The 26,392-nt window shown below is 42.5% G+C and overlaps 1 protein-coding gene across 1 annotated transcript in view; it reads left to right on the top strand.

Annotated features, from left to right (window-relative positions):
• Positions 1-24,638, top strand: part of LOC140185741 (cytochrome P450 26C1-like) — a 31,498-nt gene extending 6,860 nt beyond the window's left edge. The window contains exons 5-6 of the mRNA XM_072239336.1: positions 13,319-13,927; positions 20,321-24,638. Of these exons, the coding sequence (XP_072095437.1) occupies positions 13,319-13,927; positions 20,321-20,689 (978 nt within the window). The 3' untranslated portion in view covers positions 20,690-24,638. The remainder of the gene's footprint in view (positions 1-13,318; positions 13,928-20,320) is intronic.
• Positions 24,639-26,392: the final 1,754 nt, after the last annotated feature.

Below are 26,392 nucleotides of genomic sequence, written 5' to 3'. Positions count from 1 at the left end.
TTGTTGTGACCAGCTAAATCCTGACAGAACAACAAAAGTAAGCATTTCCCTCGGTTTATACTGTTGGCTTCAATATTCTTAGATGTAATACTGGGCTCTCTTGAGACAAACTACCATTGATATTCATTCTGAAAGTACAGAAACCAAATATCATTGCAGCTGATCAATAATTTTAAAAATAATATGAATATAACAAATGTAGGCTCTTAAGTGGTAATTAAGTGGTAGTTTCACATCTCTATCAAATACAAATTATTAGATATACATATGCAGAACAGATTTGATGGGCTAAACGGCCTAATTCTGCTCCTATACATTTTGGAAAACTGACATATAGTTCTGTATTTTTTTTTCTCACACATTTTTTGGAGGTGGGTGTGATCACAGAACTGTTTTGACAGTGTCTGACCGTCATATTCAACAATGACAGGAGAGTTTTAAAGTGGAAAAGCTGTTCCTCTCTCTCGACCTTGGAAGTCCAGGTCCAGTGGGACAAGTAGCCATCACAGCAAGGGTTGCAGTGGATGACCATGGCTTCTCCTGTGCGTTGCCATGCCCTTCGCTCTCCATGCAGCATTGCAGAACTGCCTTCCTGACCATTGGATCTCTCTGATCTCATCTGCCCAGTCCTCCAGGACTGACTTCCCATACGAGAACGGGCATGTTCCTATCTCCCCAGGGTATCAGGCCTCCCAACTACCCTCACCTGGTTTAGCTGGCCTGTTGAAGTGCCGTACTGGGGTGTGATGGCAGTCGTATGCAAACAGCTACTTGGAGCCACAGGTGAGAGCTGGGTGTCCTGTGGGGCCCAAAGGTAAGTGAGCTGTCCCAGAATGGACACGGCAAACCCTTTCACCAAAGGTGCTGCCCCTCCCTGGACACCCCATACACCCTGAGCTGATATTTATAATACCCTTAATTTGCACTTGGAAAGTGATAATGGCCCGCTGGCTTGGATAGCTGGTATGTAGTTTTAATTAAGGTGAATAGCTTGCAAAGCCACCTTGGAAAGTAGTTGAGTTTTACTTTTAGGCCTGTTCCAGTACGGATCATGATATCCTTCCCTGAGAGGCATTTGTGAATCATTTGGGATTTTACCAAAATCTGATAGCTGCTTTGTCACTTTTACTGCCTTGAGTTTTGTATTCCCTCTGGCAGTCCACTGTGACTGGATTTCTGCAGTTCCATTAACAGTGCAATAACCATGCCTTTCTGAATTCTCTTACGGACTTGAAAAGCTAAAATAAGTTGTTTAATAGCCTTCATTTCAAGTAGAATAAATAGACAATAGCGACAATAAGATTAAAATTAGCAAGCAATTTTAGAAAAAAAAGTAACTGGGGAAAATGGTACCAAACTTTCCATCATTAACTGGCTGGTGGAAATGTAATCAATTCTAAATCTTTGCCTGGATTGTAATGATTTCACATGTATTTTCTAATGTCTGATAATAAGAGATTAATGGTAGAGTGGATCTTTACTCCTGTGCCTTGTAGTCCTGGATCAAATTGTGCAAAATTAGAGCAGTGATTTATACTCAAATGTCAAAAATAATATCGATCACACTTTTGGGACTTCGACATTTTATCTTGGGGGAAGTCTAGATCAATTTTGCAGACGATATAAATGTTACACGAAGTTTGTTGCCTTTTTTTTGAAGGACTTCAAGTCCACTCCCATTTAAAAGATCAGTGAGAGTGTTTTTTTTCTAATCCATCAATATTGTCATCTTCAACTCCTTCATGAAATATCTGCAGAAAATGCAAGCAGCACAACTGGCCAGGCTCTTGTCTCCCAACCAATACAATCTCCAGCCTCATACATTCAAATTGTTTGCACAGATGTAAATGCCTTGTTGTTGATCTTCCCACCAAGGGAAGTTGTTCCACCCTATTTAATTTCAGGTATACTTTATCCACCTTGATTAAATCTCCTGTCAGCTTCATATGTTGGCAAGGAAACAACCTGAACCTAACTGTTCTCTCCTTATAACTAAAATTCTCTACTCTGGGACCATCCTCGTAATACTCACATCAGTGTTCTCCAGTTCGATCATCTATTTCCAGAAATGTGGTTGATGGATCTGTCTGCAATATTGTACCCAGACCTCACTAGTGCTCTATATTATTCTGGCATAACCTTCTTGCTCCTCAGTGTGATGTTTCAGACAATAAAGGCAAGTTCCTGGAATACCCTTTAACCACCCTGCCAGTTTTTAACAATATGAGGACAGAATCCTTTGCACTTAGCATTTATTATGCATCGCATGTATCTCAGTCATTGTCAAACTACTGTAAATGGATTGTGTTGAACTTTCTGAACTTTATTCTGCTTGGCACTTAATGGTTCACAACACATCAGTGACATACTGCAGTCTGAAACCTTCTGCTTTGTCAATTTTGGAATGATGGACAAAGTTCTTAACTATGCCTGCCATTGTCAGATCCAAATCGTTGTTATGAACCCTGTAAACGATGTGACCTTGCACTGAGCCCAGTGGAACCTCAGTGCATTCCAGAGACTGAAGCTCCCATGCTGAGACAACTCTGGATTCCATTTGCCGCTTTTGCTTGATTCCAGGTGGTTTTACTTACTCTTCTGATCAGTTTTTCATGTGAGATTTTGTCTAAAATTACATAATGTCTGCTCTCCTTGTCACAGCTCCCTTTTACCTTGTTAAATTTTCAAATATTAGTCAGGTGACATCTTCCACAAATTCATTTTCCTATGTTTCATTAAAGTCTGTTCCTGGAACTGTTGATTTTCACTAATTCTTAGAATTATTTCTGTAGTGTTCTGGTGCAGTGTGTTGAAACTCTGACCAACCACCAAGTTAAACCGGAGCCAATGAAGACAGAGTCGTCGTAAGGTTAACCATTTACTGTTCACTCTTCCACATTAACATCGTATGGTGAAAACTGTTGATAAAAAAATACAAACGTATACAGCGTCTGTTTCATTCTGGAGACCACGAGTGCTCTCTTCTTTTAGCGAGTGTCTCCAGCCGTCCCGAGTAGGGAATAAAGGGGGATCCCGTCAAACCACTGCCGGGCTCGAGCCAACCCCACGTTTTAAATTGAAAAGCCGACATGCGTGCCACCCGAACCGCCACTTCCTTAACAGAAACCGCGTTAATATTTTTACTTCAAATACTTACATAGGACCTTGCAGCGTTGCTTCTATAATGTTTCTTTGTGGGTAGAAATGGAGCTCTTCACGATCATGCTGCACACATGGCACCCGCCTTAACACCTTCTCCGAACCGGAGGTTACATGTAAGATGCAGCAAAACCAGAGGTGACATCATCACATGCCGCGATATACCATAGACAATGAATTTACCTTTGTTACACTGTAACTTAATTATCAACCTTTAACTTTAACTAGAAAATAGTTACAAGCAAATCATTTAAAGCGTAGACCCAACAAAGTCAAATAAATGCCTTAAGGGCAACACAATTTCTATACTTTGCTCATGACTAATATTAAACTGTTTTGTCCTGTAATTATACATTTACCTTTTTCCTTCCATAAACAAAAGCACCAAAAAAAACTATCCTTCATCCATGGCCATTGCCAGAGGATTGGAAAATGATAACAGAAGTTACTGCTGTGCTTTCCCTCTTCTGGGAAGCATTGTACCCAAATAGGTTATTCACTTTAAATAAACTGGACTCCTTAATGTTTATTCACTCTGTCTATTGTATCCAGATTTCATCCCAGCCTCAACATCTGGGCAGCACAGTGGTGCAGCCAATAGAACTGTTGCTTCACTTGGAAGTACTGTTTGGGGCCCTGAATGGTGGCAAGAGAGGAGGTGAAGGGACAGGTGTAGCACTTGCGCTTACAGGGTAAGTGCCAGGTGGGAGAACACTTCACTTGTGAGTCTGTTGGGTCATCTATTGCATCTGGTGCTCCCGGTGTGGCCTCTATATCTGTGAAACCCGACGCAGATTGGGGGAACGCTTCGTCGAGCACCTCTGCTCCGTCCACCAAAACAGACAGGATCTCCCAGTAGCCACCCACTTCAACTTTGCTTCCTACTCCCATTCAGATATGTCCATACATGGCCTCCTCTACTGCCATGATGAGGCTAAACTCAGGTTGGAGGAGCAACACCTCATATACCGTCTAGGTAGTCTCCAGCCTCTTGGTATGAACGTAGAATTCTCCAACTTCCGGTAATTCCCTCCCCCTCCCTTCCCCTATCCCTATGTCACTCTGCTCCCTCCCCCAGCTGCCTACCACCTCCCTCATGGTCCTGCCTCCTTCTACTACCCATTGTGTTTTCCCCTATTCTTTCTTCACCTTTCCTGCCAATCACCTCCCTTCCCCCACCCCTTTATCTTCCCCTTACTAGTTTTTCACCTGGAACCTACCAGCCTTCTCCTTCCCACCCTCCCCCCACCTTCTTTATAGGGCCTCTGCCCCTTCCCCCTACAGTCCTGACGAAGGGCTCCGGCCCGAAACGTCGACTCATCATTTCCACAGATGCTGCCCGACCTGCTGAGTTCCTCCAGCATGTTGTGAGTGTTGCTTTGACCCCAGCATCTGTGGATTATTTTGTGTTTAAGGTTCAAAGTATTACTTAAGTGGTGTTAATAGATTTAAGTGGTTTGTTAAAATTGGCCTCCAAGTCTACTTTCTACTATCAAGTGATGAGCTGAATGCTTTCTGTGCTGGGAATATAAATACATCAACTTTGGTTGAATAATTTGTTGCCTATTGTCCAATCACAAACATGAAGAATTGCGATTGTACAAGCTATCAGAAAGTGAGTGATGCCTGTTTAAACTCTGCAATATCTAGGAATGTAGAGAGGAAAAAGAAACTAAAAAGGGCAAAATGAGGAATAGGAAATATTGGGAGGATGGGACAATGGAAGAACATGGGAGCAGTTGGGAATTGAGGATCATATTTCTTTCTGCAGCTGTGTTTTTGGCTTTTAATAAATATAGTCACTAAGGATATAAACAATCTGGTCATCAAACATCCAGATTAAAGTACCATTCAGGTATTCTTAGATATATAGAAATTGACATAGAAGGGGGGACCATTGAGCTACAGGAGCCTAGATCGATACTGGGATTATTCCACTTCCCAGTTCTCGGCATTGATGACGATGTGCTTTCTCTCCACTTCTGTGGGTTCTGAAGTGTCTGATGAGGCTTATGTGGCATCTGTGGATGTTGCTGTAGGTGGAACATGACAAGGTGGATGAAATGATTAGATTCTTTAATGCTCTTTCCCACGCTTGACTTCCAAACAGAGGCTCTCCAAAGTTCTTGGACCCTTTTGGATGCTACTCCAGTCTGAGCTGCTGCAAAAGTCACAGTAAAAAGACCTACTTAGAAGGTTGCTTGATACTGAATAGAAGTCTAGGCAGCCAATTTTAGTATAGCATTAGGATTAGTTAATAGCCAACAATTAGACACTAATTCCTATGTGTCCATGAGCATGCTCTATTTCCTTTTAAGGATGTTCCTATAGTGTGCTCTCTAACTTCCTGGATATTGTTGCAGTGATGGAATGTTGTGCTTGCTTGCAGGGCACAGAGATTGTTGCCTGTTCATCAAAGCTGGTCCTGCGTCTTCAACTACCCATGTTGCAAGAGTCACTGATAACTTCTCTGATTCAGGCAGTGGGTTCCAGACACCCCACTCATTGACTTTATCTTTTAATTCTCCATAAGCTTTCTGAATCCATTCCTTGATAGTTACAGATGAAGGTTTTTTGGTCTTTTAGCCTCTCATAATGTTATACACATCAGTTAATTTCCCCCCTCCCCATTCTTCTTTGTTCCAAAGGAAACAAGCCTACCTGCAACCGTCTGTCCCCATAGTTGTAATTCTCTTCACTTTGTAACTTCCTCATAAATCTGCAGTAAAGACTGGAAATACTCAGCATATCAGGCAGTATCTGTGGAGAGAGTAATGACTAATATTTCAGGTCTGAGAAGCTTTTTCAAAGCCTCTGTGTTCTGACAAAAATTACAGACCTGAAAGATACATTAGACTTTATTATCATTCCACAGATGCTGCCTGACCTGCTGAATGTTTCCAGCATTTCCTGTTTTTATTTCAGGTTTAGAGCATCTGCAGTATTTCTATTTTATTTCGATGGTTATAAATTTCCTCTGTGTTCTCTCGCACTACCACATCCTTCCTGTGTTTTGATAAGCAGGACTTTAGACATGCCCTGGTTTTGGGCAAACCAAAGTTTTGCGTAATTCTTCAGGATCATGCTCCTTGTATTTTGTGCCTTAGCCAAAATCAGGCAAGTATCAGGTGTGCTGTACTGTCCACCTTAAAGCTTTCTACAAGTCATTGCTACCTTTGATTTATCAATATAAACTGCTCTTTTCTAAGTGTACCTCCATTCATTGTATTTTCCTCTATCACCATTGCCTTACCAAGATGCTAACTCCTTCCTAAACTAACATTCTAAATTCTCAGGCTATTTCATAATTTTGCTCATAAAAATTTGAAAAATATTGCATGTAAATTGATTGCTGCATGCCATTTTTGTATTCATTCTTTCATTGCAAAGAATTTTGGGTCATTTTCACCCTAAGAGAGGGGCTAGATTTAGTGCAGTTCTTTGTTCCTGTTCCAAATGCCCAAGAGAACAACACCTGGTTTTACAGTTAATTTCAGGAAGTCTTCACAGTGAGAACAGGTCTGAATCATGAATCATCGAGGATCACCATTTAAATAATGTCGCATTGTACACTTGCTAAGTCACTCTGTACTTCCAAAATCTTCCTGCTACCACAAAGGCCAGGTTAATATCAAATGTTTATTTTATAGCTTGGGCCAAGTACTTCCAAGTGAAGATGTTAGAAAAAGACTTTTTTTCTTCTGTAATTACATGTGATTATGATGGATGCAATGCAGATGTGTGCCTGAAGCTTTCAATGGTGACTTATTTGTTCAAAAATTGGAAATGTAGATGACAAAATATTCTACAATTAAGTCAGGTAACTGCCTCTGTCTGTCTGTATCTACATCTACAGTGGTGCTAGAAAGTTTGTGAACCCTTTGGAATATTCTTTATTTCTGCATAAAAATGACCTAAAATGTGATCATATCTTCACATAAGTACAGAAACTAGATAAAGAGAACTCAATTAATTAAATAAATAACACAAAAAATCATACTTATTCATTTACTTACTGAGGAAAAATGATCCAATATTACATGTATTTGTTGGAAAAAGTATGTGAACCTTTGTTTCAATAACTGGTGTACAGCAATAACTTCAACCAAATGTTTCTGGTTACTGTTGATCAGCCCTGCACATTGGCTTGGAGGAATTTTAGACCATTCCTCCATTTTTAAAAAAACTGTTTCAGTTCATCAATGTTGCTGGGATACCTTGCATGAACAGCCCTCTTTAGCTCAAGCCACAACATCTCAATTGGATTAAGAACTGGGCTCTGACTTGGCCATTTCAAAATATGAATTTTCTTTTTTTAAAAAAACCATTTTGTTGATTTATTCTTGTGTTTTGGATCATTGTCTTGTTGCATCATCCAACTTCTATTAAGTTTCAGGTGTTGGACTGCTACGCTGACATTCTCCCGTAAAATAATTCAATACAATTTCGAATTAATTGTTCCTGCGGTGATTGCAAGTTGTCCAGGCCCAGAGACAGCAAAGCAGCCCCCAACCATGATGTTCCTTCCATCATGCTTCACATTTGGGGTGAGATTTTGGCACTGGTGTGCAGTACCCTGTTCCCTCCAAACATAGCAGTGTTCATTTCTGCCAAGAAGTTCAACTTTTACCTCATCTGTCCTCAGAATATTGTCCCAGAAACATTGTGGAACATCCAGGTGGTCTTTGCAAACTTGAGACGTTCAGCAATGTTTTTTTTTGAAGAGCAGTGGTTCCCTTCATGGTGTCCTTCCATGAATATCATTCTTGTTCAGTGCTTTTCTTATGGTGGACACATGACCAGACTTTAGCGGGTCCTTGCGATTTCTGCAGGTCTTTTGCTGTTACCCTTGGGTTTTGTTCACTTCCTTCGGCATTGACAACGTGCTCTTGGTGTGATCTTTGCAGGATGCCCACTCATAGGGAGAGTCACAACAGTACTGAATTTCCTCCATTTGTAGACAGTTTTACTTACTGGGAACTGATGAACACTCAGGTCTTTAGAAATGCGTTTGTAGCCTTTTCCAGGTCATGCATCTCTACAATTCTTCTTCTAAGGTCCTCTGAAAGTTGTTTTGATTGAGGCATAGTGCACTTAAAGAGATCTTTCTTGAGAAGCACAGGCTCTGTCAGTAACCTGACTTTTGTGTGCTTTTTTTTTATAGGACAGGGCACCTCTACAACCCACACCTCCAATCTCATCTCATTGATTGGAACACTTGACTCCAAATAGCTTTTGTAGAAGGCATTACCCCAGAGGTTCACGTACTTTTTTGAACCTAGACTGTGATTATTTTAATGGTGTACTCAGTATTGACAAGAAGTACAATTGTTCGTGTGTTATTAGTTGAGGCAGATTGTGTTTGTCTATTACAGTATTGTGACTTTGATGAAGATCTGACCACATTTTTATGATTAATTAATGCAGAAAACCAGGTAATTGCAAAGGCATCACAGACTTCTTGCAACTGTATATCTTTTTCTTGCAATCTGTATCTATAATTAATACAATAACTTGAGAAGCTTAACACCTTCGTGCTGGACATGAGGATTTTTTGGTCTATTTGATATTACTTCTGTTAATGCCTCAACAACCCTTTTGATTCACTTTTCAAAGTTACATAGTATGATAAATTTTCAAGTGAACTATTTCAGTTGAAATGGTATGCAGGAACCAAGATCCCCATGAGTTGAAGTCTAGTAAGGATACCAGAGCCCTGGTGAGTTGAAAGGGAATGCAAAAGCCAGGAAGCTGGTGTGTTAAAAGGAGTGTGGGAACTAGTATTTCTGAGTGGAAAGGGAGCATTAGAATCATGGCCCTTGTATGTGAAAGGAAGTGTGGCAAGATATGAGACTATGGTCCAATGTACTGGAATGGGATTGGGGATAGAAATTAAAATGGTTGACCACTAGAAAATTCCACTTTTGGTGGATGGAGCCTCAATTTATGTCGGGTCTCACCATTGTAGACGAGGCATCATCGGGTACCGGACACAATAGATGACCTCAGCAGATTTGCAGGTGAAGTGTTGCCTCATCCAGGAAGAGTATCTGGGCCCCTGAATGGAGGTGAGGGAGGAGGTGAACGGCAGGTGTAGCATTTCAATTGCTTGTAGGGATATGTGCGGGAGGAAAATAGTGGGGAGGAATGAACAGAGAAGGGAATCACAGAGGGAGCAATCCATGCAGAAAGCAGAGAGTGGAGGTAAAATTGTGTTTGTTGGTAGGATCCCGTTGAAGATAGCAAAATTTGCAAAGAATGATGCATTGGATGCAGAGGAAGAAATAGTTTTTCTTCATTCATGTTGAAAGTTCCTCTTAATATCTTGAGATTCTCAATTAAATCACTTCTTACCTTTCTAAATTCCAGGGTATGTATCTTGGTTTGTATAATCTGCCCTTATAATTTAACCCTAGGAACCCACCCATCACTGTTAAATCTAAACACTCACTCTCCAAAGGCAATAGAGCCTTGGTGTGCTACCAAGACTGTTCACATTGCTTCCGGGTGATGTATTACAGAACCTTTTCTATCATTTAATTCCTCTGAGTGTAAAAAGTGACATTCTATTGGCCTCTTTACCGTGTACTTGTCTGACAGATATTATGATCCACATGGACCCTTAAATCTCCTTTGGGTTTTCTGCTCCGTCTTTTATAGTGCTACACTTGTCTACATTGAAATCCATTTGCACTATAAGTTATCCTTCCATCTAGACATTATAATGTTGTCTTCCCTTGTCATCAGCAAATTTGGACAGTGGCTTCTGCCCACATTCATGCTGTCAACAGTGACTGGCTCTACTCATTTTCATGAATGTTTACAAACAACCTCTGATGAGATGCTCTATCATACGTCTTCTGGAAGGCCACTTTTAACATGCATTGAATCCGCTTTTCACAAATTTAGTTAACCCTTTCTCAGGCATTGTCTATCTTTTATAAATCCAGCTTATCTCTCTCCAGTCTGCTGAGGTGCATGGTCCTCAATTATAGAATCTTGCAATTTCCAAGCATGGTTGTTAATTGGTCAATAGTTATCAGTATTTCACTTTTTAGCTTAAACAGTAAACCAGGTGTATAGAATTTTCTAATCAAAATTATCAGATTATGAAAACTTTGTGGGTGGTCTGGTTATCATCGTCCAAAGTTCTACTTTCTTTAAAATCTTTGATGGAAACTATCTGACCCTCAGGACTTGTGACCACAGTTTCTTCATTTACTTGCATTCCTGCCCCCATGCAATATTAGTTTCCTTGGGATGTTCTGCATTTTATGGATGTTTGTTGCAATGATTCCTCCTTATTATGTCAATTCCTCCTTATTTCTACTTGGAGCAAGACTGTTTTCCATTTTGAAGCAGCCTACATTACAAGTTAATTCCAACATTCCTTGCAAAAATGGCGTATCTCATATCAACATATTACTTAGCCACAAAAACTATATTCATATTTAATGCTTTGTTCATATTATGTGAAAAGAACAGCTTCTAAAACTTGATAATTGGCTTTTCAATGCTGAAATTTGCAACCTCTGAACAGAAAAGGGAATTGTTGATGTACGTAAAACATTAAATATACCATATATAACACCTATATACATGAAATAACGATTAGCTTTAATGTAATGGAAACTGCATTTGGGAAAGAGGGGAATAACAGACTGAGGGAAGATGGCCAAAGTGAATTTAATCGAGAAAGCAGTGACTAGGCTTGGTGATGTATACTCATGGGAATGCCTGGAATTTTTTGCAAGAAGGAAGGGAATTTTACCCTTTAATTCCTTTGAAATTATGGGGAAGAATGAGTTTGAGGGATTCTTGAAATGGATACAGAGGAAAGAAATGTAGAAATTTAGAAGGGTATTTAGTGTAATAGTGTCAAATAAAACAGAAATGATAAAGAAAAGTTAGAAAGGCCACTTTGTCAGTTGAATCAATTATATTACACATTAGTTCTTCAAGGAAATTACAAGCAGGGTAGACAAAGGAGATGCAGTAGATGTACTTGGATTTTCAGAAGGCCTTTGACAAAGTGTTGCACATGAGGCTGCTTAGGAAGATAAGAGCCCATGGACTTACAGGGAAGTTACTAGCGTAGGTGGTCATTGGCTTGTCAGCAGAAAACAGAGAGTGGGAATAAAGGGATCCTATTTTGGCTGGCTGCCAGTTACCAGTGGAGTTCTACAGGGGTTAGTGTTGGGACCGCTGCTTTTTCCAATGATTTGGACGATGGTATTAATGGATTTGTGGCTAAATTTGCCGATGATACAAAGATAGGTGAAGGAACGGGTAGTGTTGAGGAAACAGAGAGCCTGCAGAGAGACTTAGATAGTTTAGGGTAATGAGCAAAGAAGTGGCAAATTAAATACAATGTTGGAATCTGTATGGTCATGCACTTTGGGGGAGAAATAAATGGGCAGACTATAATTTAGATGGGGAGAGAATTTAAAATGCAGAGATGCAAAGGGACTTGGGAGTCCTTGTGCAAGATACCCTAAAGGGTAACTTCCAGGTTGAATCAGTTGTGAAGAAGGTGAATGCAATGTTGGCATTCATTTCTGGAGGTATAGAATATAACAGCTGGGATCTGATGTTGAGGCTCGATAAGGCACTCGTTATCCACACTTGGAGTACTGTGTGCAGTTTTGGGCTCCTTAGTTTGGAAAGGATATACTGACATTGGAGAGGGTTCAGAGAAGATTCACAAGAATGATTCCAGGAATGAAAGGGTTACCGTATGAGGAACATCTGGCAGTTCTTGGGCTGTATCCCCTGGATTTCAGGAGAATGAGGGGAGATCTCATAGAAACATTCCAAATGTTAAAAGGCCTGAACAGATTAGAAATGGCAAAGTTATTTCCCATAGTAGGGGATTCTAGGACAAGAAGGCACGACTTCAGGATTGAAGGACGTCCATTTAGAACAGCGATGTGGAGAAATTACTTTAGTCAGAGGGTGGTAAATCTGTGGAATTTGTTTCCACAAGCAGCTGTGGTGGCCAGGTCATTGGGTGTATTTAAGGCAGAGATAGATAGGTTCTTGATTAGCCTGGGCATCAAAGGGAATGGTGTGAAGGCAGGGGAGTGGGGATGACTGGAAGAATTGGATGATTGAATGGTGGATTAGACTTGATGGGCCGAACGACCTACTTCTGCTCCTATATCTTATGGTCTTAGGAATTAGAGCAATGGGAGGTGAGGGAGTGTTTGATAATCCTGTGCACTTTTGAACATGGATATTCCACTGTATCAAATTCACCCTAAAGCTAATCTGATTTTTTGAGGTGCAGTACAAATTAGGAAACATGGCAGCCAGTTGGAGCACAGCAGGCTCCCCCCAACAGTAATGGGGCAATGAACAGGTTCTCTGTCATGGTGATGTGGGTTGACCAAAGCAGAAGACCTTCCCTGCTTTTCAAAGCAGGACGGTGCGAACTGGGTACAAAGCAGAGATTTAGCATCAGTGGACTCCTGAGATGAAGTCGTTACAATGAAGGGTTCAGCGTCCGTTATGAATTTTACTACTCAAAGCGACAGATCAGTTTCGCGACAGGTGAGAGTCTGGGAGGTGTACAGTGCTGTTCAAATCCTCGCAATTTCATGTATATCAGCGAGTCAAGTGTAAATCTGAACAACCACCACTTACTTAGAGGATTCGCCCTTTCTTCCGCCCTAGTGCGAATTCTCTGCTCAGGGGAGAACGAATTCCCTTTAGCGTCTCTTATCCAGAATTAACGGGTCATTCAATGGAGTCCGAACTGCTTGTAGCAGTTAATTATATAGGTGGGCAATAGAATGGCCAAGGCAGAGTAAATCACAAACCAAATTCTGAAGACCCGGATTGGTGGAGATAATGGTTGGCAAAGCCACGGCGAGCCCTGTGTGCTGACTGACCCCATACACTTTCCCGAGGAATGCCTAATGACTAGAATCATTTAAGATGATATTTCCATATTTTACACGTGTACGCACTTGTTTAAAAATTAACCTACTGAGTCTCGTGTCTGGTTTACCTAGGTTCTGGCAATCGTCCAAAGAGGGATGAATTTCAAACGGCTTAATCGTTCCCGGGTCTGCTCGCGTGTCTGCGGTGGGATTATGGCAGTTTGCTCCTTCCACCTGTCAGTGACTTACCTCAACACTTTGTGTTCTCCCGCCAGGAATCTGCAGTGGAGCTGATCTTCGCCGCTTTCTCCACTACGGCCAGCGCCTGCACATCCCTGGTGTTGCTGCTGCTCCAGCACTCGCACGTGCTGCAGAAAGCGAGGCGGGAACTGGAGCAACAGGGTCTCATCCCCAGCTGCCAATGCAAGTCTCCCTCTGCCACCCGGGAGGGAACCCGTCGCCACAGAAACAATCAGGCTGATCCCGAACCTGACAACAGGGCGAACGAGTCCGTGCCGTGGTGCCAGCGGCTCGTCGTCCGGGAGAATTTAATCTGGGACGGCGGCTGCCCGCAGTCCGTCACTACCGTGAATAAAGACTATCAGCAAATCCGCGCCGACCAAGATCGTACCATGCCGGATAAAGAGCATCTCCATCCCTCTCCCTTTCGGCACAACGTGAGTCGGGAAGCCGAGTTGGCCGAGGGCAGAGCGGCGGAAAGTGAAATGGAATGGTTGTGTGGCGATTGCGACTGTCGGCGCTCTCTGAGTTTGGAGGTCTTGGGACGTCTGCGCTATCTCGACTGTGTGGTGAAGGAGGTGCTGAGGTTGCTTCCCCCAGTGTCTGGGGGTTACAGGACGGCGCTGCAGACCTTTGAGCTGAATGTAAGTAAACTTCCGACCGTGGAAGGAGCCACTCGCTCATAGATGCTGCATGGAAGTAGCCATTCACCCACCGTATCAGTGCCCACTTTGCCAAAAAAACATCTAATTTGGTTCCTTTGCCCGCAGCCTTGCAATTCCTTTTTTTCTTATTTATCTAATACCCTTTCAAAAGTTATTAAAACTGCATCCGTCAACCTTCTAGATATGCATAACAATTCCCGGCTTTATAACTGTCCATTACTTTATATTAACAGTATATTACTTTAACGGTGACTCCCCCTTTGCCAGCATTCTTGTTTGTAAACTCACTACACCAGTCTGGTTATGGATTTGATATCATACAGTTCAGCATAGTTCCATTGCTAATAGCCAGGTAATTTTAATCTCGGTGATTTAAAACTGCATTGGCTATTCTGTGACGTCATCGCCCACCTTCAGAAAATGGACGCAGATTCCATAGGACTGGGAGAGTGAAATGCTAAGGAAGTCCTGCTAAGTTTACGGAGCTAGATGGAGCTCAAACGAATACTGTAGCGATAATGAACAGTTAAAGCATGAGATACCTTATATAGATACATGGCACTGGAGTGTGCCCCAGAGTTTAAATGCAAAGAAAAACTTTACTATGATAAATATCGCAGTCAATTCTTTTCAGGCGTTGGCCTGCAAAGCGAGGGTGGGAGGGACACCACAAAAATAATAACTGGTTTAGACAGACCTTCAAATACAGTGAAATATTTCCCAATATTTTAGTCCACATGGAGACTTAGAGGTGCAGATACAATCAGAATTGCATTCCCAAGTACATGCATTCATAGGAGGTCAGTCTCACTAGTTAGAGAAAAGCACAAATTCCCCTACTTATAGAAACTGAACACCTGGCCCAACCTCTTCTAATGAGACTACAGGCAGTGCAGGACAGTGCCTATGGGAGTGCTGACAATCACAATAGCTCTTGATTCCAAAACAGTCCACATGTTAAGGAGTTTAGAACTTGGTAAAATATTCTCTAATGAACCTCCACATAAAATAGCAGAGATTCATTGTAGAGCATCCGGTATAGGACAACAAAAGCCTCCAGTGGACTGTTGACTTTGGCCTATGCCCAACACCTTGAAACAAAATTTTTAAAAAGTGATTGTCAAAAAATAAATTAAATAAAAGCATAAATTTCTGTTAAGTACTGAGTTCTGACAAAACCTCACCCATCCAATATAGTAACTTTTCAGATGACACCTGGTGCAGTGAATCACTGATCCTTGGCCCTGTGGACCTGTATCCCAGCTTGGTCTGTATACCATAAGACATAGGAACAGAATTAGGCCATTTGGCCCATCAAGTCTGCTCTACCGTTCAATCATGGCTGATCCTTTTTTCCTCTCCTCAGTCCCACTGCTCGGCATTCTCGCCATAACCTTTGATGCCATGGCCAATCAAGAACCCATCAATCTCAGTCTTAAATACGCCCAATGATCTGGCCTCCACAGCTGCCTGTGGTAACAAATTCCACAAATTCATCACTCTCTGGCTAAAGAAATTTCTCCATATCTCTGTACAGCTTCAAGTAGGTAGGATACAAATATGTGAGAAGATGTGCAGCTAGTCAAAGCTAACCATTGGCTCAGGAGATTGCACTCATAATATAACTGTAGATGCTGTACCACTATTCAATAAGATCTTGTGTGGTCAATCTACCTTTCTGCCTCACTGAATGACTATATTCCATATCCCTTCATTCCTAGTTGATTTCAATTGTAGGTATGCTTAATGACTTGGCATTCACAGCTTTCCTGGGTAGTGAATTCCAAAGATTTATAGCCATCTGAGTAAAAAAAAAATGGCAGATGGAGTTCAACCCAGGTAAGTGTGAAGTGGTTCAGTTTGGTAGGTCAAATGTGAAGACAGATATACTGTGATATTAATGGTAAGACTCTTGGCAGAATGGAGGATCAGAGTGATCTTGGGGTTCATATCCATGGGACACTCAAAGCTTCTGTGCAGATTGACGGTGTTGTTAAGAAGGTGTATGGTGTGTTGGCCTTTATCAAGAGCCGTGAGTTAATATTACAGTTGTATAAGACCTTAGTTAGACCCCACTTGGAGTACTGTGTTCCGCTCTGGTCACCTCACTACAGAAAGGATGTGGATACCATAGACACAGTGCAGAGGAGATTTACAAGGATGCTGCATGGATTGGAGAGCATGCCTTATGAGAATAGGTTGAGTGAACTTGGCCTTTTCTCCTTGGAGTGACTGAAGATGAGAAGTGTCTTGATAGAGGTGTATAAAATGATGAGAGGCATTGATTGTGTGGATAGCCAAAGGCTTTTTCCCAGGGCTGAAATGGCTAACACGAGGGGGAATTGTTTTAAGGTGCTTGGAAGTAGGTATAGGGAGGATGTCAGAGGTAAGTTTTTCACACACAGTGGTGAGTGCATGAAATGCCCTGCCAGTGAAGGTGGATACAATAGGGTCTTTTAAGAAACTCTTAAATAGGTACATGGAGATTAGAAAAATAGAGGGTTATGCAGTTGGGAAATTCTAGGTAATTTCTAGTGTAGGTTATATGGTTGGCACAACCTTGTGGGCTGAAGGGCCTGTAATGTGGTGTGTATTTCTATGTTCTATATTCTAAATCTTTCTCTTAGATGGAAATATGGACTGTGGTTGAGAAAATCTCAAATAGAAGGCCCTTTAAGCCTTCTCCACTATTCAATGAAGCCCTGGTAATTTCCACTTTCTTCACTAATTCCCTGATCTCTTTTTCAATTGTATCAAAAACTCTCAAACTCCTTCCCAGAAGTTTCCTGCATCTTATTTGCAATTGATTTGACCTTTTTATCCTGACTGTTCATCGTAGTTTTAAGAGTCACCAGCAGAACACCAAGTCCACGATTTCCCTTCGCAATAAAGGATAAATTGACATTTAGCTTCCTAATTGCTTGCAGTAGTTGCATACAACAGGAATTCTGCAGATGCTGGAAATTCAAGCAACACACATAAAAGTTGCTGGTGAACGCAGCAGGCCAGGCAGCATCTCTAGGAAGAGGTGAGATGCTGCCTGGCCTGCTGCGTTCACCAGCAACTTTTATGTGTGTTGCAGTTGTTGCATGTTTGTTTTCTGTATCTGTTGAATCAGTGCACCAAGGTTCTTCTGCTTCTCCCAAGTTCTCCCTTAAAAAAAATCTTAATGTATATTAGGGGTGGACAAGGAAGGAAAGGTATTGTCTGACATCCACTTCCAGTGCACAAGTTAAAGATACGCCATCTGCTACCACCTTGCCTAATTGCTTAACTTCGCAGATTCGTTTAGTATTCCTCGTGGATTATGTTTCTAATTCTCTATCACTGGTAAGCTTAGAAACAAAGAGACAGAAGAGACCGCAGATTCTGGAATCCGGAGCAACCAACCGTCTCAAGCAGGTATTCAGCAGGTCGAGAAGGATCTGTAAGAGAGCGGAATTGTCGACGCAAAGTTCCTGCAGCAGAATGTTTGAAGCTCAATTGCAATGTATCTTTGCATCGTGGTTGTTAGTCTAAATGTTGACAGCTGAAGAAACCAGGCAAGTACCAGTGACACCCCACTAGTTAGCCTGCCGACATGAAATTGAGTTGTTTATCCCACTTTTAACAATTTGGCAGGATTCGATGCTTATAGGTCGATTTTGCCTTGCATTTGCGGATCAGAGAGTAAATTACCCCCTAAATATTGTGTTAGTGAATGTGTTAGTCGTGTTCGGTTGAAGGTAAAGGCCACATGGGCCATTGAAGGTGCCCCATTTTGCAAGGGCTCTTTAATTGGACATCAGCTCAATAGAGTGCCGTCTCCTGTTTTCCGAGCTGTGTCCTGACAAAGTGCCTCGACTCCTCTGAGGCAACAGCAGCGATGCCATTCATCAAGAAGGCTGCACCAAGTTTTGAACCGCCTTGTTCTGACATCTACTCGGCTGGCAGGGCCAATGTCTATTATCTATTCCTCCTTGACCCTAATCTGAAAAGTCTACCTGAGTCTGGAGTTGCAAACAGAAAGTGAAGATGGCAGGTTTTCCCCTGAATGACGTCAGTGAGTTAGTTCAGATGAAGGATCTCATCTCGTCAGCTCTAGATTTCCCTCCGCAGGTGCTGCTGAACTCCTCTAACATTTTTTTTATTGCACCAGATTCCGGTATTTGCAGTCTCTTGTGCCTCCAAGAGAATTTGAAGGGTTTGTTAACAACCTTCTGTTAACACTAGTGACAATTAAAATCCCAGGGTTGTTTAAACTACACACCTACTATGCCCAGTGCAGGTTGCTCGTATGAAAGTATGCGTCGACCTGGTTGATGAATGAACCCCTAGCAACTTCCTGGTGCCATTGTGCAGTGGCCGGGCACACCGCAACTTCCCGTGCCTTCCAAAACCCTCCGCACAACACCCGCGCATTGCACGCTGCCGCCGCAAGAACACGGCCGCAATCGCTTAGCAGTAGTGGTCAAAGTTTGGGATGAATCACATCTGCCTGCCTGTTGCCTGTATTCATGAATCCCAAGGTTATTTCTTGGCGCTTGATTTTACAATAGTAAATATTTAGTTGTGTGCAATCATTCAAATAACTAAATAATTTTAAATATACGTTTAAGGTATTTATTTAATTTTGAAATTCTACACGCTTATCTGTACCTAATCCGATAAAACAATTTACACTGGCCATTCCATCCCTCATTTCTGTTTTAAATTAAACCCAACGACCAGCTACGTACAAATTTCCATCTCACCAAGGGTCGTCCACCTGAAATATTAAATAATTTTGTCTTCCCACAGACATTGCCTGACCTGCTGAATGTTTCAAGCATTTCTGCTTTTCCTTTTATATTTTCAGCATCTTCAGATTGTTTTTTTTTAAATTTAGAACATTGCTTCATTTTGTGACCATTTTCCCTTAGACTATCTTTTATTTTAGGAGTACAGATTATCCCTACGTTAATACACAATTTAAAGCTTGAAGGGGTTTGTTTCTCGTTTGGTTACAATAATGTTCAAGGAAACTGTCTCGAATTCATCCTGTAGAAAACTGTCGTGAAGCTTCTAAACTCATTGAAACCTTTGAAACAAAGTCATATTTTTTCCTTCAGTCGGTGTCATGGTGGAAATTCTCCGAAATGTATCTCAGCTTCCTAAATCTGCGCATCACTTTTCTAATGTCCAAATCACACGGATTCTTTCTGCGGGAAGATGACTGAAAGCTGAGTTTGACTATCTACAGTATATAGTCAAATTTCTTGTCAATAATCTCTGCAGAATCACTCGAAGTTGTCACGTTAAATACCATCCGAAGATACCCCGTGACGCTGTTCCCAAACAAAAGTGTAGGGTGTAAAGAGAAACGCGTTGTTAAAGAACAATCATCGACAAGGAAATGGGATTGCCCTTAGTCTAACATTGGATTAAAAGCTAATGATTGTTTCCACAGCTGATCATTTAGCAAAGCCAGTTAGCCAGTTTCGTTCCCTTCTGAACCATTGTCGGTCTCCGCTCTTGTCGTGCTGCAGCTGTAATCAATCGCCTGAAGCTTAACCTCTACGCTAATACTTTTCTTGAAGATTTCCGCTTTTCCACATTCTGCAAGCTACAACACATTCGCGAAGCCAGCGGCAGTGCTCGATTTCACACAGTTCGGCGCTGCCCTAATCCCTTTGTTTTTAGATTTGCTCCATTGGTTTCCCTCTTCCCCAAAAGACTGAGATCAAGGTTCCTCCGTGGTCCCATTCCACCCCTCCCGCCAACCACTGATCATCACACGCCTATCCTACCAACCCGTGTTTCACTCCTGTCCCCGGCCATGCTTCTCAAAGCCTTTTCTCTCCCAGCGTCCCGTCTCACAGAACACTTTGTAGCCTTTCTTCCGCGACGGGAACTGCTGAAATTTAAATCCTTGACTGGGTCTGTCTGTACGGTGTAGCCAGAGAAAGGTGTTCAGTGGCTTCGGCCGAACCTTGTCAGGACTTCTAATGAAACGGTGGAGATGTGAAGAAAGGTGCAGACTTTGGTAAGGAACAAGTAACAAAAGGCACAGTGGGAGAAGAAGGAGTTATGTGTGGCGCTCATACTCAGCAGGTCACTGGAGGGAGACGGGACAGAATATTAATCCCATTTGTGGGGAGCCAGTGAGGCTTTGCGAGAAACGTACATCACAACTATGCGGAACTGCATGAGAGTGGGCAATCTGCCTCCGGCAACTTGACTGAGTGGCAGTTGCGGGAAGTGGAGGAGCGAAAGCCTTCAGGAAGCCTATTGGCAGTCAATTCAAAAGCAATTCTAAAGCAGTTTGCTATTTCTGAATGAATGAGGTATTTGTTATTATTTGATTAACATTACAAGCTCCGCTTGCAGTTACTTGCTCTGTCTCATTCACAGGGATGTCAGATACCCAAAGGCTGGAATATCATATACAGCATTCGCGACACACAAGAGACAGCCGCCGTCTACCTGAATCCAGACAGATTCGACCCTGATCGGTTTGGACCCGAACGGGATGAGAGCAAAGTGGGTAGATTCAATTACTTGCCCTTCGGAGGGGGCGTTCGTAGTTGCATAGGGAAAGAGCTGGCTCAAGTTATCCTTAAAACGCTGGCAATTGAACTGATCAGCAGTGCGCAATGGGAACTGGCCAGTGCCGCCTATCCCAACATGCAGACTGTGCCGGTTGTACACCCCGTCGATGGGTTGAAGGTTCGATTTCGCCGCTTGAATGATAAAACAAACTGCAAGTCCATAAAAGAATAACAGGACATCGCCGCCTGCGAGGACCGTTGCCCGAGGACTGTCATGTTAAGCCGGTCAAATCTATGCCGAACTTCTATTTCTCCATAAATGTAAATGCCATTCACTGCTGGCATCAGAGGGTCTACTGCCAATCATTCCTAGGCAAGGAAAAATCGTTATCTGTGTTTATCCAAATGTGAAAATGTTTCTGTCAGTAATTCACGAAGATTTAAATGCGTTTGAACTCTAGCAGCCTCAAATACACCATAGCAAAACACAGTACTTAATTTATGCACTTAAACATTAATGTATTAGATTTCTGAGCACACAGCCACGAACTAAAGACTGGAACTACAAATTTCCGTCCGGCAACTACTGACGGGTTGACCACTGACTCTCTTCACATTAAAATGTGGTCCTTCGGCGGGGTTTTACTGCGGGAGAGGATGGTATATTTCATTCGCGAACTTGTCAGTTTACCATTTCGTTTTTCCTTTTCTTAGAATATTAGTTTAATTCCCCAACCAGCAGAAAATGGGCTAAAGGGTTCAAAGTATGTCGTAAACTTAATAAAATGTGAGCTCGCTTTTGTTTGCATGGGCTGTCGATTTGGAAAGTTGAGCAACCCTTTTTTTCCAGTATCACCTATTTTCGTGTTGGTCTCATTCCCCATGCCCATCCTCGCTGCCTTCCACCGTCTGGAATGAAGAGGGATTGACTAAGAGAGTGGTGGACTGGGAGGATTGTACGTGTGAAGAAGGCATGTGAGGGAGGACTGACGATGGTGAATAGAGTGTGGGATGGTGATGACGGACTGAGGGGGGGAGTGGTACGAGTGGACTAAGGATTGTGAATGGGAATTCGGGTGAAAAGAAGAGGTTGCGAATGGAAGAATGGGAAGTGGGGTGAAAACGGCGGACTGGGAATAGGGGGATGGACTGGAGAGGGTCGAAAAATAGTTTACAATTAAAACTATTCAGAATTTTGGCTAGAATTTAGTTAGCTTTAAATATATATAATGGTATTTGTTCTTAAGGAAGATTAATATGTATGGACAGTATCCAGTTTATTAAAGTTATGGTCATGCCAAGGATCATGACTTGGGGCCACTGAGCTACACCTCCAGTGTTTCATTTTTAGTGAGGCATTTGTTTCCTACTACCTCACCACCACACGTTTTCCATTAAACTTTAACCCTGAAATATCCTTACGCTCGCTTTTAATGCAAAATTAAATACGTGGAATTAATTGAAGAGTTCCATGCGTAATCTATATTTCTCACGCTTGACATTCTCCTAGTAGCACATACACCCAGTGAACCGTTTTCCGGGTAAATACTCTTTTTTTTTTATCTACTCAATATATATGGGAGCTGAAAATCTTCATGCTGACGTCAGCGTGGAAGAGCGGCAATCAAGCCAGGATCGGTTTTTGTTCTTCCCCCTTTCTCCTCATTCCTGGAGAAGGGTCTCGGCCCAAAACGCCGACTATGTATTCATTTTCATTGATGCTGCCCGGCTTGTTGAGTTCCTCCATTATTTTGTGTGCGCGACAGTGTGTGTTGCCTTTCTCGATATTTTAATTAATACTCTGCCGACCATAGGAGACCCGATGATATAATTTGAGAACTGACTCAGGCGCCTTATATCAAAAGCATGCCCTAACTAGAAGAAAAGTGTTTTCTACACATTTAAGTTGCTGAGATACCCATTTAGTGTCTGTCTCTGAGGTGAACTTGTTCGCAGCACTTCAGTGCTGGGGGGGGGGGATTATTATAGTTATGATTAGTCATTCACCGTGGCCAGGAACCTGACGTGACGCAAGGACCTGTTTGTCAGCCTTTTCATGAAGAGTCATCACAGTCATTGCTTCACCTCTTCGATGAACAATGTATGTGCATCCCCAGTTTTCCAAGCTTTTCACCACTCACCACCAGCCCTTCAGCTCCACGCTCAGACTTGGACTGCGCTCACCAGGGAGGAGTCGACTTCCAACTTCCTTTTTCAGTACGCTCTTTCCAAGTGACGGCAGCAGGTGTCCATCATGGCAGCACACACACAAAATGCTGCAGAAGTCAGCAGGCCATGCAGCATCTGTGTAAAACAGTAAACAGTCGACGTTTTGGGCCGAGATTCTTCATCGATCCTGAAACGTCAGCTGTCTACTAGTTTCCATGCCTCGCCCTGCTGAGTTCCTTCAGCATTTTGAGTGCGTTGCGTGGATTTCCAGCATCTGCAGATTCTCTTGTGTTTGTTGGACTCCATTATGTTTCATATTTTGCTATTCACTCGTGTATTAGATGGGTTACTCAGTCACCGCACTTTCGAGGAAATGATCTCACGGTTTTGAATGCCGCAAGGATCAGGCAGCAATCTGGGTACTGAAAAATGATCCATTTTCGTATTTCTAACCTTTTCACTCCTATGGGCTCTTGTGAACAACCATTTCATCGACAAGAAATGTTTTCACTTGCACAGTGACCCTGTGAGACATTTTTCATGTTTCTGGGAATCACGTTCCTTCCTTCTCCGAGGGAGACACGCAGCTGGATATGTTCAGCGGCCAGAACTGTCTCGAGGGTGAGGGTGGGGAAGGAGCAAATCTATCCCCAACTCCTGAAACTACTCGCGTCAGTATGTTCGCTTATCATGGCAGCTCAGTGCAGATATGAGGACATGCAAGTACCAGAATGTTAGTGGGAATTACCGCTTGTCTACTAAGTACATTGTTTGCATTAATGCATGAATACCCTGCTCGTGTGGTTATTTAACATCACCTGGAGGCAGAGCTGGAGTTATCACCGGAAGAGAAGGAAAGTTATCCACTCGCGGATGTCTCTGGTAGTCACTATATTCTCTTTCTGTATTATCTATCTGATGATCGATTCAGAAAAGACTCTCGCCACTGTACGAAGTTCCTGCTAGGACTTCAACATTGCGTGTGCAAATGGTCGTATGAAAACCATCCTCTCTTCAGGATGCCATTCCCATAAAATTTCGATATTTGGTCCACTTCATGGAATTCTTATTTCCAGGGACCACTGCAGGGCAAGTTCAACTAGACCTAGTTACTAGTTTCTTATCAGGAGGAAATGGCAGGTTTCCGGCATACCTTACAGATGTCTGTGTTCGATTGGGCGAACATAGAAGGTACTTCCCCTCCTTTGAAGCAAAAAGCAGAGGAGTTTTTAGCAGCTATCACGTGGTGTATCACTTCTAAGGCCGTTGCTAAGCAAAATGGCGCGACAAACTGAAAGGGTTCCACCAGGAACAAGGCAAATTCCGCTTTATTTTATGCTTTTTCGTCCAAGATTCGGACCAATTTTCATTCTTTTCCGGGGGCACCCGATGTGGCTTTGTCCAAACGCATTGATGTGTTGATGAAGCAAAAATAGGTATAAATCCTACTGCTGACAATCCCATCGCCTCCTACCACACCTTTTCTGCCCTTTAAATAACTTGTTTTTTTTCTTTCTCGGTTCTGATCAAGGGTCTTCTGTTTGGCAGTTGAATTCTTCCATCATTTGTTTTCAATCTAAACAAAGATGCAGTCAGATTTTCAGGCATATGATGTAGTTCCCAGACGAAATTTATAATTTAAAAAATGCTTTAAATATTCAACAGGTCATTCAGGAGAGAAGGGAAACAAGAATTAGCCCATTCTCCAGCGGAACTGTTAAAGATGCAGCCTTACCTGATTAATATTGGATACTGTATCTGTTTCGTATTGTTAGTTTCTCCTACACACATGTTGTGGTTATAATGTTGCAAAATATGTCGTTGTATGCCGTGGTAAGTGTAAAATAGGTTATAAAACACTACTTGAGTCGTTGTGATAACCGATTCCAATTTTGAATACTATATGTAGATTTTTTTTCGAAAAACGTTGTTAGTGTAATTTACGAAATTGAGACTAATATTATTTTAAATATACTTGAACAGTATTGTGTGAATTTTCGAGGAGAACATTAAAACCGACAGTAAAGATCAAAGGTGTTTGTTCTTGTTGTGCCTGAAATTCTATGCATGTAGAACATTTACATCCATGATCACACTCTCTTGCTGGTGAGACGCGCAAGCTCTTCATGAGCAAACCCACTCCTCACCGCTGAGGAAGTGCACGCCGTCTACTTTTCCATTTCCCTTTTCTTCGCTCGGGTGGCGGTATTTCCGCGTGGAGCGGCATCATGGTCCACAGCAGATTCTTGGCACCGACGCCGTCAAGGAGACAGTCTAGTATAGAATTACTCTTTCCTTTCAAAGCAACTGGACAACCGTTAATATGAGCCAAAAAAGTTGCTCCGAAAACGTACGCGTTGTTAAAGCACTTTAGAGGGTGGGGTCATTTCGCAAATTCGCCATTGCAGAAATCATACAGCCGCAAATCCCGTTTTATTCCCCCATATTCTCAGCAACTTTTTCGCCCCCCTGCCAAAAAAAAACTATTAGAGGCAAATTATACTGAACAATTATTTTATTACCAGCGCGTTTGGGCGGGAGGAAATCAGAGCACCCAGGGGGAAAAAATCCACGCGGCCACAAAGAGAAGGTGCAAACCCCACACAGTCACCGCCGGAAGTCGTGCCGCGCGGCCCGATGCTGCGCTGTGCTGTCCCATTTTATTCTCTAAACATAAAACTACATTTATGAAAAAAGCCACAGCTCTTTACTACACAAGTATATTTCAGTAAAGAAAAGGGGAGGAGTTCTTCATTACTGATCAATAGCAGTAATCCTAACCGATTTCCCCTCCCTAGCCCGGGGGGCTTGGGCCCAGCTGATTCACCAACTACCCCTCTAAAATAAGATAAACCCTGCAAATGCCGAGCACGGGAATCGGCGTGGCCTGGTCAGTATCAACCCGTGGAAAGTAGAGACGCCTGGTTATTCTTCGTGGGATAGCCTTATGATCGTCGCTGGATGATGGAGACCTCACCGTACGCACCGGATGGCGGCAAGGGGTCGTGAACTGGGGTCACAGCAAGCACGATCCATCTACCCCTTACCGTCAAGCTTCGAGGCAGCAGGTCGACACGGCGATACAACCAACGTACAAGATGGCCGTCTTTTTCTACTGGTCTGCTTTCCCATCCAAGCATCAGGGATCGCTAACATTTTAACATTAATACGCACCAATAAACGAGAAGCTAAAAAAAACGCAGGATCTCCAAAAAATTGCTTGCAACTTACCTCATATATGGTCATCTAGCCGCCCAACGACCAAAGGCGTGTTACAATTGCGCAGATGAAATCAGCACTGACCCTATTGTACCCCTACAAAGTTCTACAATTTTCACCAGATGCTCTAAAAGCATCAGCTTTCATTTTGTTGCGATTAGAAAGGACTTTTAAAATGTGAAGGCATTCTTGATGTTATCTAACATTTATTATTCAATCAGTGCCTTAGTGCAGTTCAGTAACTGTTTCACTGATATGTTTGATATTTCCCGTTTCATCCGTTCCGTGGCCTCCTTTTGAGCCACGAACAGGCCACCCTCAAGCTGGAGGAGCAACACTTTACTCGTACATTCCGTCTGGGTAGCCACCAACCTGATGACACGAATATCGATTTACCCTTCCGGTACATAAAAGAAATCACTCCCCTCCCCTCTTCTTCTATTTCCCACTCTGACCTTTTACATCTTCTCACCTGCCTATCACCTTCCCCTGGGTCCCCTCCTCCTTCCCTTTCTCCAAATGTCCTCTCTCTTCTCCTATCAGATTC

Source organism: Mobula birostris, chromosome 21 (genome assembly GCF_030028105.1).
Source record: "Mobula birostris isolate sMobBir1 chromosome 21, sMobBir1.hap1, whole genome shotgun sequence".
Taxonomy (NCBI): domain Eukaryota; kingdom Metazoa; phylum Chordata; class Chondrichthyes; order Myliobatiformes; family Myliobatidae; genus Mobula; species Mobula birostris.
This window is presented reverse-complemented; position numbering and strand designations above follow the sequence as displayed.